The sequence below is a fragment of the Plecotus auritus genome (assembly GCF_963455305.1).
Source record: "Plecotus auritus genome assembly, chromosome: 1".
In the NCBI taxonomy this organism is placed as follows: domain Eukaryota; kingdom Metazoa; phylum Chordata; class Mammalia; order Chiroptera; family Vespertilionidae; genus Plecotus; species Plecotus auritus.
In genome coordinates this window covers 103,238,423-103,253,349 of record NC_137770.1, presented here as the reverse complement: position 1 = coordinate 103,253,349, position 14,927 = coordinate 103,238,423, and the positions used below count along the sequence as shown (strand labels likewise).

Below are 14,927 nucleotides of genomic sequence, written 5' to 3'. Positions count from 1 at the left end.
CCAACATTTTTAATTTTTTTAAACAAATTTTTATTAGTGTTTCGGATTTCTTAGTATATATTCCTAAAAGTGGGATCACTAGGCCCAACAGAATTTCCATTTTTAATTTTTTGAAGAAAAAAATACTGTTTTCCATAGTGGCTGCACCAGTCTTGCATTTCCACCAGTAGTGTACTAAGGGTTCCCACTTCTCCGTATCCTAAACCAGCACTTGTCATTTGTTGATTTGTGGATGACAGTCATTCTGAAAGGTACCAGGTGATACCTCATTGTCATTTTAATCTCTCTGATGATCCGTGACTTGGAGCATTTTTTTATGTTTCTTGGCCATCTGTATGTTCACTTTGGAGAAGTGTCTATTTAGATCCTTTGCCCATTTTTTAATTGAATTGTTTGTATTCCTTTTGTTAAGTTGTATGAGTTCCGTATATATTTTAGAAATTAATCCCTTATCAAGTGTATCATTGGCAAATATGTTCTCCCCTACAGTGGGCTCCCATTTCATTTAGTTGGTGGTTTCTTTTGCTGTGCAAAAGCCTTTATTTTGATGTAGTCCCATTTATTTATTTTCTTTGTAAGTTTCCCTTGCCCTAGGAGAGGTATTAGCAAACATAATGAAAATGGAACTGCCATTTGACCCAATAATCCCACTTCTAGGAATAGATCTTAAGAAACCCAAAATACCAAACAGAAAGTATACAACTGAGTGGGCAGATTATTATGATCTCTGAACACATAATAATCTGGCCACTCAGTATATATCCTATATCATAAAAAGCTAATATGCAAATTGTCCCCTTGACCAGGAGTTCGACCAGCAGGCAGGCCAGCCAACTGCCCATGTCCCCTCCCCCTGGCCAGGCTGGCCGGACCCCACCCATGCACGAATTCATGCACTGAGCCTCTAATATATATATACTGAGTGGCCATATTATTATGTGTTCAGAGATCATAATAATCTGCCCACTCAGTGTATATGCACCCCTATGTTCATAGCAGCACAATTTATAATAGCTAAGATCTAGAAACAGTCCAAGGGCCCATCAGTAGATGAATGGATAAAAAAGGTTGGTACATTTATACCACGGAATACTATGCAACTATTAAAAAGAAGGATCTTTTCCCCTTTGAGACAGCATGGAGGGACTTGGAGAGCATTATACTAATCAAAATAAGTCAGTCAGAGAAAGAAAAGTATCACATGATCTCACTCATATGTGGAATCTAATGAACAAAATAAATTGATAAACAAAATAGATACAGAGACATAGAAGCATGGAACAGACTGACAAATATCAGAGGAAAGGTGGGGGTTGGAGGGTGGGAAAGGATAGATTAACAGGGGAACTTATATGGTTATATGTAAAACCCATGGACACAAACAATAGTGTGGTGAAGGCCTGGGAGGGGCAGGTGTGGGGTTGAGGGGGTCAATGGGAAAAAACAGGGAAACATCTGTAATACTTTCAACAATAAAGACAAATTAAAAAAAAAAAAAAAACTGATAACAAACAAAAGTCCTGGCCTGGATGGCTTCATGGGTGAATTTTACCAAACATTCAAAGAAGAACTGACTAATACCTATCTTCTTCAAACCATTCCAAAAATTCAAGAGGGGGGAAGACTCTTTTTATGAGATCAACTTTATCTTAATTCCAAAACTAGATAAAGACACTACAAAGAAAGACAATTATAGGCCAATATTCCTGATGAACATAGATGCTAAAATCCTCAATAAAATATTAGCAAATTAGATGCAGCAATCTATATATATAAAAGCCTAAGTGACTGTTACGACTGGTCACTATGACACAGACACTCAATGCAGGAGCTGCCCCCTGGTGGTCAGTGCGCTCCCACAGCCAACCTCCCATGGTCCCTCCCACAGCTGGCCAGCCCAAATGGACCCCAATCACTGGCCAGGCCAAGGGAGCCCACCGTGCACAAATTTGTGCACAAATCCTCTCGTATATTAAAAAGATCATACTCCATGATTAAGTGGGATTTATTCCAGGGATGCAAGGTTGGTATAAAATATAAAAGCCTAAGCGAATGTTCCGACAAAACAACTGGAACTACTGGTCATTATGATGCACACTGACCACAAGGAGGCAGATGCTCAATGCAGGAACTGCCCCCTGGTGGTCAGTGCACTCCCACAGCAGGAGCGCTGCTCAGCCAGAAGCTGGGCTCACAGCTGGCGAGCACAATGGCGGGAGCCTCTCCCGCCTCCATGACAGCACTAAGGAGCGGCAAGCATGGCAAGTGGCGAGAACATGGTGCAAGAGCAGTGAAAGAACAGCTCAGGCTTCTCCCCAGCCACCTGCCACTTCACGCACTGCCATATTTCTTGGGGGATGTCCAACTGCCAGTTAAGGCCCGATCCCTTCGGGCCTGGCCTAAACCAGCAGTCAGACATCCCCTGAGGGGTCCCGAATTGCAAGAGGGCACAGGCCAGTCTGAGGGACCCCCCACTATGCACAAATCTATGCAACGGGCCTCTAGTAAATCAATAAATGTGACACAGCATATAAACAAAATTAAAGATAAAAATCACATAATCCTATCAATAGATACAGAAAAAGCATTGTATAAAATCCAGCACTGATTTATGATAAAACCTCTTACCAAAGTGTTAATAAAGAGACCATACCTCAACATAATAAAGGCCATATATGAAAATCTACAGCCAACATTATACTCAATGGGAAAAACTAAAAGTGTTTCCCTGCAGATCAGGACCAAGCCCAGGATGTCAGCTTTCACCACTCTTACTCAACATAGTACTGGAAGTTCCAGCCACAGCAATCAAATAAGAAGAAATAAAATGCATCCAAATTGGAAATGACGAAGTGAAACTATCATTATTCACAGATGACATGACAGTGTATATAGAAAACCCCAAAGGCTCCACCAAAAAGCTACTAGATCTAATATATGAATTTGGAAAAGTAGCAGGATATAAAATCAATATCCAGAAATCAATAGCATTTCTATACACCAATAATGAACTATCAGAAAGAGAACTAAGAAAACAATCCCACTTACTATTGTAACAACAACAAAATGTGAGGTACCTAGGAATAAATTTAACCAAGGAGGTAAAAGACCTGCACTTGGAAAATTATAGAACATTGAAGAAAGAAACTGAGGGAGACACAAATAAGTGGAAACATATACCATGTTCATGTATTAAAAGAATTAACATCATTAAAATGTCCATACAACCAAAGAAATCTATAGATTCAATGCAATCCCAACTAAAATACCAATAACACATTGCACAGATCTAGACCAAATATTCCAAAAATTTATATGGAACCAAAAAAGACCCCAAATAGCCTCAGCACTCTTGAGAAGGAACAAAATTGGAAGGATCACAATGCCAAATATCAAACTATATTACAAGGCCATTGTAATCAAAACAGCCTGGTACTGGCATAAGAACAGACATATTGATCAATGTAACAGAACGGAGAGCTCAGAAATCAACCTCTATGGCCAACTAATATTTTACAAAGGAGGCAAGAGCATACAATGGAGCAAAGATACTCTATTCAAAAAATGGTGTTGGGAAATTTGGACAAATACATGCAAAAAAATGAACTAGACAAACAACTTACACCATACACAACAATAAACTCAAAATGGATAAAAGACTTAAATGTAAGGCCTGAAACCATAAAGATCCCAAAAAGGTCATAGGTAGTAAAATCTCAGACATCTGTCATAGCAATATTTTTGCCAATATATCTCCTAGGGTAAGGAAAACAAGGGAAAAAATAAACAAATGGGATTACATCAAACTAAAAGCTTCTGCACAGCAAAAGAAATCATCAACAAAATGAAAAGGGAGCCCACTCTATGGGAAAACATTTTCGCCAATCTGATAAGGGGTTAATTTCCAAAATATATAAAGAACTTACCCAACTAACAACAGGAAGACAAAAAATCCAATTCAAAAAGGGCAAAGGACCTAAATAGACACTTGTCCAAAGAGGACACACAGATGGTCAATAGACATATGAAAAAAATTTTAATGCCACTAATCATCAGAGAGGTCCAAATTAAAACCACAGTGAGATATCACTTCACACCCGCCAACAACAAAAGGTGCTGGCGAGGATGTAGAGAAAAGGGAACCCTAGTGCACTGTTGATGGGAATGCAGACTGGTGCAGCCACTGTGGGAAATAGTATGGAATTTCCTTAAAAAATTAATAATGGAACTGCTGATTGACCCAGCAATCCCACTTCTGGAAATATCTACTACGAATCCTGAAACATCTATCAGAAAGTATATATGCACCCCTATGTTCATAACAGCATTGCTTACAATAGCCAAGATCTGGAAACAGTCCAAGTGCCAGTAGGTGAGTGGATAAAAAAGCTGTGGCACATTTACACAATGGAATACTACATGGCTTTAAAAAGGAAGGAACTCTTACCTTTTGAGACAGCATGGATGGACCTGGAGATTATAATGCAAAGTGAAATAAGTCATAGGAAGACCAATACCATATGATCTCATTTATGTGGAATCTAATGAACAAAATAATCTGACAAATAAAATAGAACCAGAGTCATGGATACATGATACAGACTGACATGTGAGAGGGGAGATGGGTGGGGAGGACAGGATGAAAGAAGGTGAAGAGAATAGTTAAAGAACATGTAAGCACAGCCCATGGACACAGACAACAACATGGTTAGGGCCAGAGGGAGGGGAGGGTGGGGTTTGGGTGGAGGGGGTAAAAGGGAGGTAAATGAGGGACATCTGTAATAATTTCAACAACAAAAAATAATAAATGTAACAAATAAGTTTGAAGAAAACCTGACCCAAGGAAAAGTTGCATAGTAAATCTGATGGAGGAAGGGGTGGTTCAAAACACACATGGTGTCAAAATATCAAAACATCCCGCTTAAGAGGGAACACTGTACATAAAGCCTGTGTACAGAGATATGTGAAGCAAATCGAGAAATAGAGATACATTTGAGGTGTGTAACAAGCCCACCTAAGGAGGCCTCAGATGTGCTCATGTTTGCACTTGGAACATAAAATTAGAACAGAGGCAAGATACAATGACAATTGTGATACTCTTCTGACACCTGCTTAGTCTATCTTTGCAGATTAAGTCATTCATGTTTGTAATTAGTTTTACAGATGAGTTTATCTTTCAAAGGTTAAAAAAAAAGGATCTGTGATATTACACTGAACTTAGTTAAAGGGGAGCGATAAAGAATGGCAAGCTCCTTGGGAGAAAGTAACCATAGGCAGTTAGAAATAAAATACAATTTTTAAAAATATTTTAAAAATTCAGAGAAGGTAGAGCATGATATCAGAACTAAAGAGCTTTTAAAATGCAGTTCAAGAATGGTTTAACAGTTCTAAAAATAAAATTCTGGGTTTATTCTCACAAATAACCCCAAAGGAAAAAAAATGGAAAAGGCATTCATAGGAAGTTTGGCTAGTTAGGGAACTGTTCTTGATATGTCAGACTTTATCTTTTTTTAAAAAATATATTTTTATTGATTTCAGAGAGGAAGGGAGAGGGAGATAGAAACATCAGTGATGAGAGAGAATCATTGATCGGCTGTCTCCTGCATGCCCCCTACTGTGAATCAAGCCCACAACCCAAGCATGTGCCCTTGACTGGAATCGAATCCAAGACCCTCCAGTCCATAGGCCAGGGGTGGGCAAACTTTTTGACTGGAGGGCCACAATGGGTTCTTAAACTGTACCAGAGGGCCGGAACAAAAGCATGGATGGAGTGTTTGTGTGAACTAATATAAATTCAAAGTAAAGGAGCAGAGGGGAGAGCAAGAGAACCCTCTGCTCTTTCGGCTCCGTGGGCCGGATAGCACAGCCAAACGGGCCGGATCAGGCCTGCGGGCTGTAGTTTGCCCACGGCTGCCATAGGCCAATGTTCTATCCACTGAGCCAAACCAGTGAGGGTGGTATGTCAGACTTTGAAAGTTCATGTATCAGAATGCCTGAAGTGGAAAATAAACTGAGGCTGACTGAAACAAAAAGAGATACATATAAATTTATATATACTTATCATAGATACTTATAATCTATAGTTGTATAATACATGACATTCATATAACATCCTATATAATAAAAGCATAATATGCAAATTGACCGAACGGTAGAATGACCAGTAGGCAGGGGGTGGGGCCAGCGAGCAGGTGGCGCCAGGCCAGCCAAGGCACGTGCCAGTTGTCAGAGGGAGGGGACAGCGATGGGGGGGGTGGAGGCAGCAGCAAACAGTGGCAGCAGAAGGGCAATGGGGGAGGGGTGATCAGCCAGCCTGGTTGCCTCCTATAGAGGGAGGCCAGACTGTGGCTTAGGACATTCCCTGAGGGCTTCCAGACTGTGAGAGGGTACAGGCCAGGCTGAGGGACCCCCCCGAGTGCATGAATTTTCGTGCACCGGGCCTCTAGTAGAATATATAATGATATTTATATAAATTACACAAATTTATATAAAACCAGAGGCCTGATGCATGAAATTCATGCAAGAGTAGGCCTTCCTTCCCCAGCTGCCGACACCAGCTTCCTTCTGGCACCCGGGCTCAGGCTTCCCTCACAGCCCAGCTTTGTCTGGAAGGTCGTCTGGAAGAACGTCTGGTCTAATTATCATATTATGCTTTTATTATTATAGATTTATATTTTAGCTATGTTCAAAAAAGATAAATTGACAGCTTACTGGGTAAAGTGTAGGTAGGATTTTCTTTTTTTAATGTCAGATTTGGAAGGTTTTCATTTGAGGGCAATGTTTATTGTTAAGAAGTCTCTCCCTTATATTGAGCAAAATTTTCCATTCTCCCTCTGCCACCCCAGAAATTGATAGATTTCAATACCAGAAGGTAAGTCTACCTCAGAGGTCACAAAAGCAATGCCTGCTGGTGTCTGGCAGGTAATATGGGTGAGTGGAAAGGCCAGACATCAAACAATAGCTAATGTTGGGAGTGTGGTGACCTGGAGAATGCTTCCCCTACCAAAAGAAATTCAAATTCAAATTGAAAATTAGTGTGTTGGTCAAACAAAATATCCTCAGATTTCACCTGAATCCCTGGGTTAGAAGATTTCTAAGATTAACAGATGTTAAATGACTTGCCCCAAACCCACTACCAATCAATAAAAATAAGTACAATGAAGATAGTCAATTCTAGAAGCAATTAACTGGCTTACCTGACAACATAACCTGATTCAAATGCTGAGGGGTCCAAATCTGTCTTCCATTCAAGTGGTTCTACAAAAACATATTTTGCCTCTTGGGGATGTTTGTAGATGAAACTCTCCGCAAACATAATAATTTCTTTCAATATCGCTTCATTTAGAGGAGTAATGTCCAGGGCTCTGGTTCCATATCCAGTAGCAGTCCACTGAACTAATCTTGCCAGGGCCACACCCATGAGTCCAACAACACTCAGAGCTGAGCTTAGCACACACGCTACATCAGAGTAGAAAGCGTTAGAACAAGACAAAAGCATCTACCTTTTCACTGGACATTTTTTCATTTTCAATATTTTAAGCTAGTACTACCTGACCCACATTCTGTTAAGTCATCATAGAGGTTGATTTTTTAAATTATCTAATTGCTCAAGTCAATAAAATAGTTAATTTTTACAGAACCAGCTTTAAGTAAAACTGACTACTACTTAAGGATTTTCCAATCTCTGTCTGCTTTGAAATGAATACTTTTCTCATTTCCCTGGGCCTAAACGGAAACAGAAAACTCCAAAGTGGAAAAAAGAATTGGCCTTTGATTTGCAGTTCTGTTGGGGCTGAAGGTAAAGTGAGCAACACTCTTTTGAGCTGAGCCAGCCATTGTTTAGAATTATTCTATTAATTCTGTTATCCTGACTTTCTTATAGTCATTACATCTGCAACAGTGCAATGATGACTGATAACATGATTCTGGAAGCTCTGAGAGTCACTCAAATGCCTTCTGAATCAATTGGAAATAGAATAAGAACATAACTGTAAAATGTAATTTTAATTTTCTCTAAAAATTGGTATACCACATATTGACCCTATAAACCAGAATATTTGAGCAATCAAAATACTGTATTCTCTGCCCATATTTCCTGCCCAGAATGTTTTATTGTAATTTATAACTTCCTTAAGAGCAAATGTGAGAGATATAAGAACAAAAGAGAATCTTTCTAGGCTATTTATCAAAATTGGTTACTAAAAAAAGTCTAGCATTAAAATTTAAGACAAAAATTCAAATTAAATAAATTTCACTTTGGCTAAATTTGTCTTAAAAGATTTTTAGAAAGATATCATTTTCTGTAACATTAAGTAAGAACCAAGGTAGAAAACAAGTTCTGGCATTAATTCATAATGGTTATTTATGATACATACCGTATTAATAAAAAGATATTATATTTTTTCATATAATCTACTTGCTTGTTTCCCCATCTGTAATAACACAGATCATTAAAATCTCCCAGGATATTAGAAGAATGGTTATAAAAGTTAAATATAGAATATAATTAGCATTTTCCCCCACATCATTATTACAAAAGCAGAGGTAACAAGATTCTACAAAAATGAGTTCGGGATTTTACTTTCTGTAAATCTTAAAATTCATGAGTAACAGGGACATAAATGAGTGGTTCTCATGGGTCGATCCTGCCTGCCGAGTAGCAGTACAGAAGTATTAGTACAGACTGTTCATCACCAAAAGGAGAGGACAGGATATCATTGGCATTTAGTGATGAGAGTCAAGAATGCAGATGTCCTGCAATATGCAAGACAGTCCCCCAGAGGGAAGAATGCTGTTGCAATCTCCAAGCATCTAGTAGATGAAAAACTTCAGATCACAAGGTATTTTTTCACAGTTTTAATATACACTGGACTTTCCAGGATTGCCACTATCATATAAATTTAAAGGAAGGTCAGACATACTTCGTGTTACATGGAACTTTACCAAGAGCTCAGCATTTTGAAAATCACAACACTGATGACTACACTAGTCACACAATTTAAGTTTCAAAGACATGTCTGTATCAGTTTACACTTGGAGCTACTACATTGACAGTAATTCTATATAAGGCTGGAGCATATGACTACTTCATTATCTATGGCAATATTTTATTATAATTATTTTTCTTTTAATTCTCTTTTATAATATAGTTTGGGTACTATAGATATTTAAAACTATGCACATATGTAGGATTATTATCTATAATTCTGATTTCAGAATAGCAAAGCAGACATCTACACTAATAAAAGAGAAACATGCAAATTGATCGTACCTCTGCTACGCCCACAAGCCACACCCACCAGCCAATCAGGAGCAAGTATGCAAATTAACCCAACCAAGATGGCTGCGGCCACAGAGCAAGCAGGAGGCTTGGGTTTCCCCGGCAATGGAGGAAGCCAAGCTTCCTGCCTGCCCTGGCCAGCCCTGGCCTCCCCTCAAGGCTACAAACTTTCAATTATAGAAGATAAATAAATCTCAGATACCAGGGCCTCCACTTGGGTCGCGAGGCGGCGTGGCCAGCCTGAAAACCACCACAGGCCCCTTGCCCAGGCCACCCCATGCCCCAAGGGAACCCCCACCCTGATCCGGGACACCCTTCAGGGCAAACCAACTGGCCCCCACCCATGCACCAGGCCTCTATCCTATCTAATAAAAGAGTGATATGCAAATTGACCATCACTCCAACACACAAGATGACTGCCCCCATGTGGTCAAAGATGGCTGTCCCCATGTGGACACAAGATGGCCACCACAAGATGGCCAGCAGGGGAGGGCAGTTGGGAGGGACCAGGCCTGCAAGGGAGGGCAGTTGTGGGTGATCAAGCCTGCAGGGGAGGGCAGTTGGGGGCGATCAAGCCTGCAGGGGAGGGCAGTTAGGGGTGACCAGGCCAGCAGAGGAGGGAAGTTGGGGGCGACCGGGTCTGCAGGGAAGGGCAGTTGGGGGGGACCCAGGCCTGCAGGGGAGAGCAGTTGGGGGGGACCAGGCCTGCAGGGGAGGGCAGTTAGGAGTAATCAGGCCTGCAGGGGAGGGCAGTTAGGTGTGATCAGGCCTGCAGGGGAGGGCAGTTAGGGGCAATCAGGCTGGCGGGGGAGCAGTTAGGCATCAATCAGGCTGGCAGGGGAGTGGTTAGGGGGTGATCAGGCTGGCAGGCAGAAGCGGTTACAGCAATCAGGAAGGAAGGCAGGCAGGTGAGCAGTTTGGAGCCAGCAGTCCTGGATTGTGAGAGGGATGTCCAACTGCCCATTTAGGCCCGATCCTACCAGGGCCTAAGATTGGAGAGAGTGCAGGCTGGGCTGAGGGACACACACACCCCCGTGCACGAATTTTGTGCACTGGACCTCTAGTTACAACATATTTGCTATAGAAACTGCGTATCACATCAGATAGTGCTAAGACATATAATATGTATATATGTACATATTTATGTACATGTATATATAAAAGTGCTAGTAGAATAAAATGTACACAATTAGGGTACAAATTTATGCATTTGCTGTAATATTCCAGGGTATTGTTTCTACTGGGAAATTCCGAACACAGAGGCATGAACTGATGTGAATGTGTGACACTCCTGAGTTTCCCAGTATTGTGAGAATCAGTGCAAACCACGAATAAGTGCAAATAGGTTTATCTTATACAGAAAGGCTTAGATGGACAGTTCTGTTTATTTTCCATTTTAAGCGTAACACTTGTTTTGTGGTCCTATATAGCAATAGCGTGTGCATTATTTCCTTTTTGTACCTTTTTCAAGAAAAATGTGAAATTACATAGATTGCATAAGGCTGTGGCAGTCAACATATCATATAGCAACTCCCTGGAAGACACTTAAAGATCTAAGAAATGCAAAAAAAAAAAAAAAAAAAAAAAAAAAGTCTTTCATCATGATAAATTTTTATAGAAATTTAAGTGTAACATATTTAAATTTCTTTAAATTGTTTTTCTGAATCTAGTAAACCAGCAGGAACTGCAGCAATGGACAGGCTTGATTGAAGAAGAATGGTTAGCAAAGGCCTAAGAAAATCTCAGGGGGGCTATGACTATCCTAAATTAGAGGAGCTCTATAAAGGTCTTCTTTAAAAAAGAGAAGTGCTTTGCAGGCCTAACTGAATGAGTTTTTAAAAGAAAACAGGATAATATGGTGTTTTTTTCATTTAAGTGAGAAATTTCTGATGGCTTCTTAATTTAACAAGAGAACCAAAACTATAGCACTTGTTCAACTAATTCCAGTGGTGTTCAAAATTGATAGGTATAACTCAGCAAAATACAGAAACTAACACTTTTTATCAAGACAGGCTGCTCCCCAGTTACTACCCATTGCCAGTCCACGTGTTCTTCTGGCCTAAGCACCATGGTTAAAATGAATGCATGTGAATACATAGTACAGATCTTTGAATGAAAGTAAGATGTTAAAGACATTTAACAACTAAAAGGACAAAAGTTTCTGTGCATGTCTGTTTCTATAAGCTGCAAAACACTTTGCACTTATTTTCCCTACTAATCGAATAGATATGATTTGTTTTCCAAAGGGTCAGTTACAAGCTTCCAGTATCTATAATAATAAAAGTGTAATATGCTAATTAGACCGGACAGCCAAATGACCTTCTGGTCATCATTCCCAATGAAGCTGTGGTGGCAGGCTGAGGCAGAGGTGGTTAGGGGCGAGAGGCAGGCAGGCAGGCAGGCGGGCAGAGTGGTTAGGGGTGATCAGGCAGGCAGGCAGGCAGGCGAGCGTTAGGAGCCAGCAGTCCCAGATTACAAGAGAGTGCAGGCCAGGCTGAGGGACAACCCCCGCCCCGCCCCGCCCCGCCCCCCCCCCCCCCAAGTACAAATTTCGTGCATCGGGCCTCTAGTCACTAACAAAAAGAAGCCCATTTGTGTATAATTTCTGTGACACCTGAGCAGGAGCAAAACAGAATTCAGGCTACGGGAATGCAAGCATTCACTCTAAGATCTAGAAATGTGGCTGGTGACATCCATTGGGATTCAGTACATATACCGACATTCTGAGAATTATAAAGCTATTCAGTGAGACCTACAGAAAAGTTAAAATTTCAGAACTGACGTTAATGCCGTCCGAGTTGGAGGATAAATTTCCCAGGGTGCAGGGGACAGGCAGGAAGGGTCAGGCAACTAAGACAGTATAGAAAGGAGGAGGAAGCAAACCTGCAAGGGCCAAGGAGAAAGGTGATGGAGGCAAGAAAGGCAGGAAGGCGGCCAGACTCGTAGAGAGAGCAGATAAAGAGAGGGGGGTCGCAGGCCGAAGAAGCAGGAGGTCCCCGGCCCCTGCAAACTCCGGGGGTGGGCGGGGAGGCCGGGGTTGGATAGGGGAGAGATTGACAAGGGGAGGGCGGCTCTTGAGCTGAGGAGAGAACGGGGAGACAGCTAGAGGGACTGAAACGGGGCCTCTTTTCTCCACAGCTGCAAACACACCAGCGCGGGCCACAAGCCCGGGCGCGGGAAAGGCGGCCCCCGACCCGGCGGGCTTCAGGCAGAGCCCTGAGCCCAGGCCCCGCACTCACCTGCAGCGCCCCACGGTGCGCGCCGGCCGGTTGCTAGGACGCGAGGTAAACCTCGGGCGCCCGCCTGCGCGCCGAGTTTCTCCGCCCACCGTGGGTGCGCACCGCCCAGCGAGGGGCGTCTGGAGCCCGCCCAGCCCCGCCTGTGGCCCGGGGGCGCCTTGCCCGCGCGGGGCGGCAATCCCTGCTCCCCGGGTCCTCTCCCAGGCCACGGTGTTTTTCCGCCTCCTTCCTCGTGAACTCCCCCGACTCACTTCACCGGGTGGGATATGGTTAACTTAAGGTCACGGGCAGTCAGAGATGTTAGCAGCAACTTAATAATACAACAACAACAAAAAAGAAAATATTCGTTAGAAACGCCGTTTGGTGTTTCTCCACAGACTTCCAGACAGCTATTCTGTGGAGTTCTGCGTAAATCTTAATTGGGTTCTCCAAAATAGCATAGGGACTCTCACGGTATAGTTGGGGCTCTGGAAGCAAATGTGTTAGAATACTCTAATACCTTCTGGAAAAGCAGAAGCTGCTCTTCAGTAGCCTAGTTCAGAGAACTGGAGTGAAATGAGAACATTTCTCCATATTTTTTAGTACTTTTTACCTTTGTCCATAAGAAAATCTTGGATCACACCAGTAGACACTCCAAGAAGAGTCCAAACTATGTAAAACCAGCAGGGGCCAAGGGAATGGGAAAAATATTTGGAGGAAAAAAGAGAATGAGCCATATACTATCTTGGGTGTGTGTGTGGGGGGGGGGGGGGGCATTGTGGGCGGGGAGAGGGAGATAGATACACTGAGTTTTTAGGGACCAGCGCTAGATAATTTAGGGGGGTAGACTATTTAGGAATTAGAACTGGATTATTTCCCTAAAGCCAAAGAGGCAGGTGCACAGTGATGTTAGGGCATTCATTACATGTCAGGATATTATACTACCCCGGCTCTGCAGGCAGGTAGAGAAATGAGATTGGGACATCTGGCCTTTGTTTGGGGTTCGGGGTTCTTTTCTTCCCTTTTTGAGAGTATGAAAGTGGCTGGAGTGGAATCATTTTGCCTGAAAGGGCCTCTACCTCCAGAGAAGTATAGAGTTGCAGATTATGTGCCAGTAGATATATAATGTGAGTTTTTTAAATAGGTAGATTACACTCTGAGACAACCACAGCACCATACCTATAGAGTTGATTCAGGTCACGAACTGGTGCGGGTCAGAGTCCACCCTTCAGAGGGGGTTCGGGAGCAGTCCTAGAAGTAGGGAAACTCCTTTGAGTACTTTATTTCACTGGTTTTAATCAGCTATATAATATGAGAGCATTACCGGGCCCAGAGATCTACACATTTCAGGACTAGTGACTTTGATTTGCAAAGCTGGAAAAAGCCAGAGCCCACCAAGATCTGAGCATCTGTGTCCTCATTTACAGGCGTACCTTGTTTTACTGTACTTTGCTTATTGTGCATGTTGCATTTTTTTTCTAATTGAAGGCGAGATTCTCCACCAACAAAAAGATTATACGTGGCTTTATTGTGATGGTCTGGAACAGAACCTGCAATATCTCTGTGGCATGCCTATACCAAATTTATGCCGAGTGTCAGAATCTACCATTGCTTAATCTTATAGCAAAATTTGAACTTATTAACCTGAGGGGGGGAAATGTAATAATATTTAAGTTTATAGACTTCCCATCTGGCTTATTCCAATGTTTACTTGCCATTTTGAAGCACTAACTTGATTGGCCTTCAGCTCTCAGCTGAAGTGACTAACCTCCCACAGAGTGCTGATTACCCAACCTACAAAGCCTCACTCCTAGTGGGACCTATCTCAGCTAGTCTGTCTTATTCCTTATCTCCTACCACTACAGTGAGCTCCAAGAAATAGTGACCTTTTCTTTCTCTTTCAAATCTAGAAGAGTGACTGACACAAGGAAGGAGCAAAATTGATTAATTATCTGGTCAAAGATGGCTTGCTACCCAACACTCTTTATTGAGCCAGACACCAGAAAGGCAAGGCCCGCATTTCCTTGTACACAGTTGATAGAGCCAGTTTGATGGTTCTAAGTGGCAGTGTTCTGGAAAAGAGCCTTTAACACTGAGAGCATATCCAGGAGCTTGCTGTAGCAGAGGCCTTTCCAGCACTGTCTGCAGCTGGAGCATGGGCATGTGACCCAGTTCTTCCAATGGAACTTTAGAGAATGTGCCAAGGGCTTCTGGGAAAGACTTGAAAGTTTTTGGCCCATCCCTACAACTTTATGTCAGTTAAATATGCTCTCTGTACTACCCACGCTGGCTCAGGGCAGCTCCTCTGGTGCGTGGTAGAGTTCAGGCACAGATTCTGTCTATTTGTCTGATAGGGCTGCCATAACTGGGCAGCTTAAACAACAGAAATACATTGTATCCCATTTCTGGAGGCTAGAAGTCCAAGATCA

At 42.2% G+C, this 14,927-nt stretch overlaps 1 protein-coding gene across 3 annotated transcripts in view; it reads right to left on the bottom strand.

Annotated features, from left to right (window-relative positions):
* Positions 1–12,630, bottom strand: part of ODAD2 (outer dynein arm docking complex subunit 2) — a 225,463-nt gene extending 212,833 nt beyond the window's left edge. Inside the window, exons 1-3 of one of the 3 annotated variants that reach the window (XM_080688300.1) lie at positions 12,520–12,630; positions 7,197–7,458; positions 4,448–4,470 (exon numbers count right to left, since the gene is read on the bottom strand). In XM_080688300.1, coding sequence (XP_080544426.1) covers positions 4,448–4,470; positions 7,197–7,420 — 247 coding nt within the window. In that variant the 5' untranslated portion in view covers positions 7,421–7,458; positions 12,520–12,630. Of the gene's footprint in view, positions 1–4,447; positions 4,471–7,196; positions 7,459–12,519 lie in introns of those variants that run through there. The other 2 variants (XM_080688303.1, XM_080688301.1) reach the window with 2 other exon arrangements.
* Positions 12,631–14,927: the final 2,297 nt, after the last annotated feature.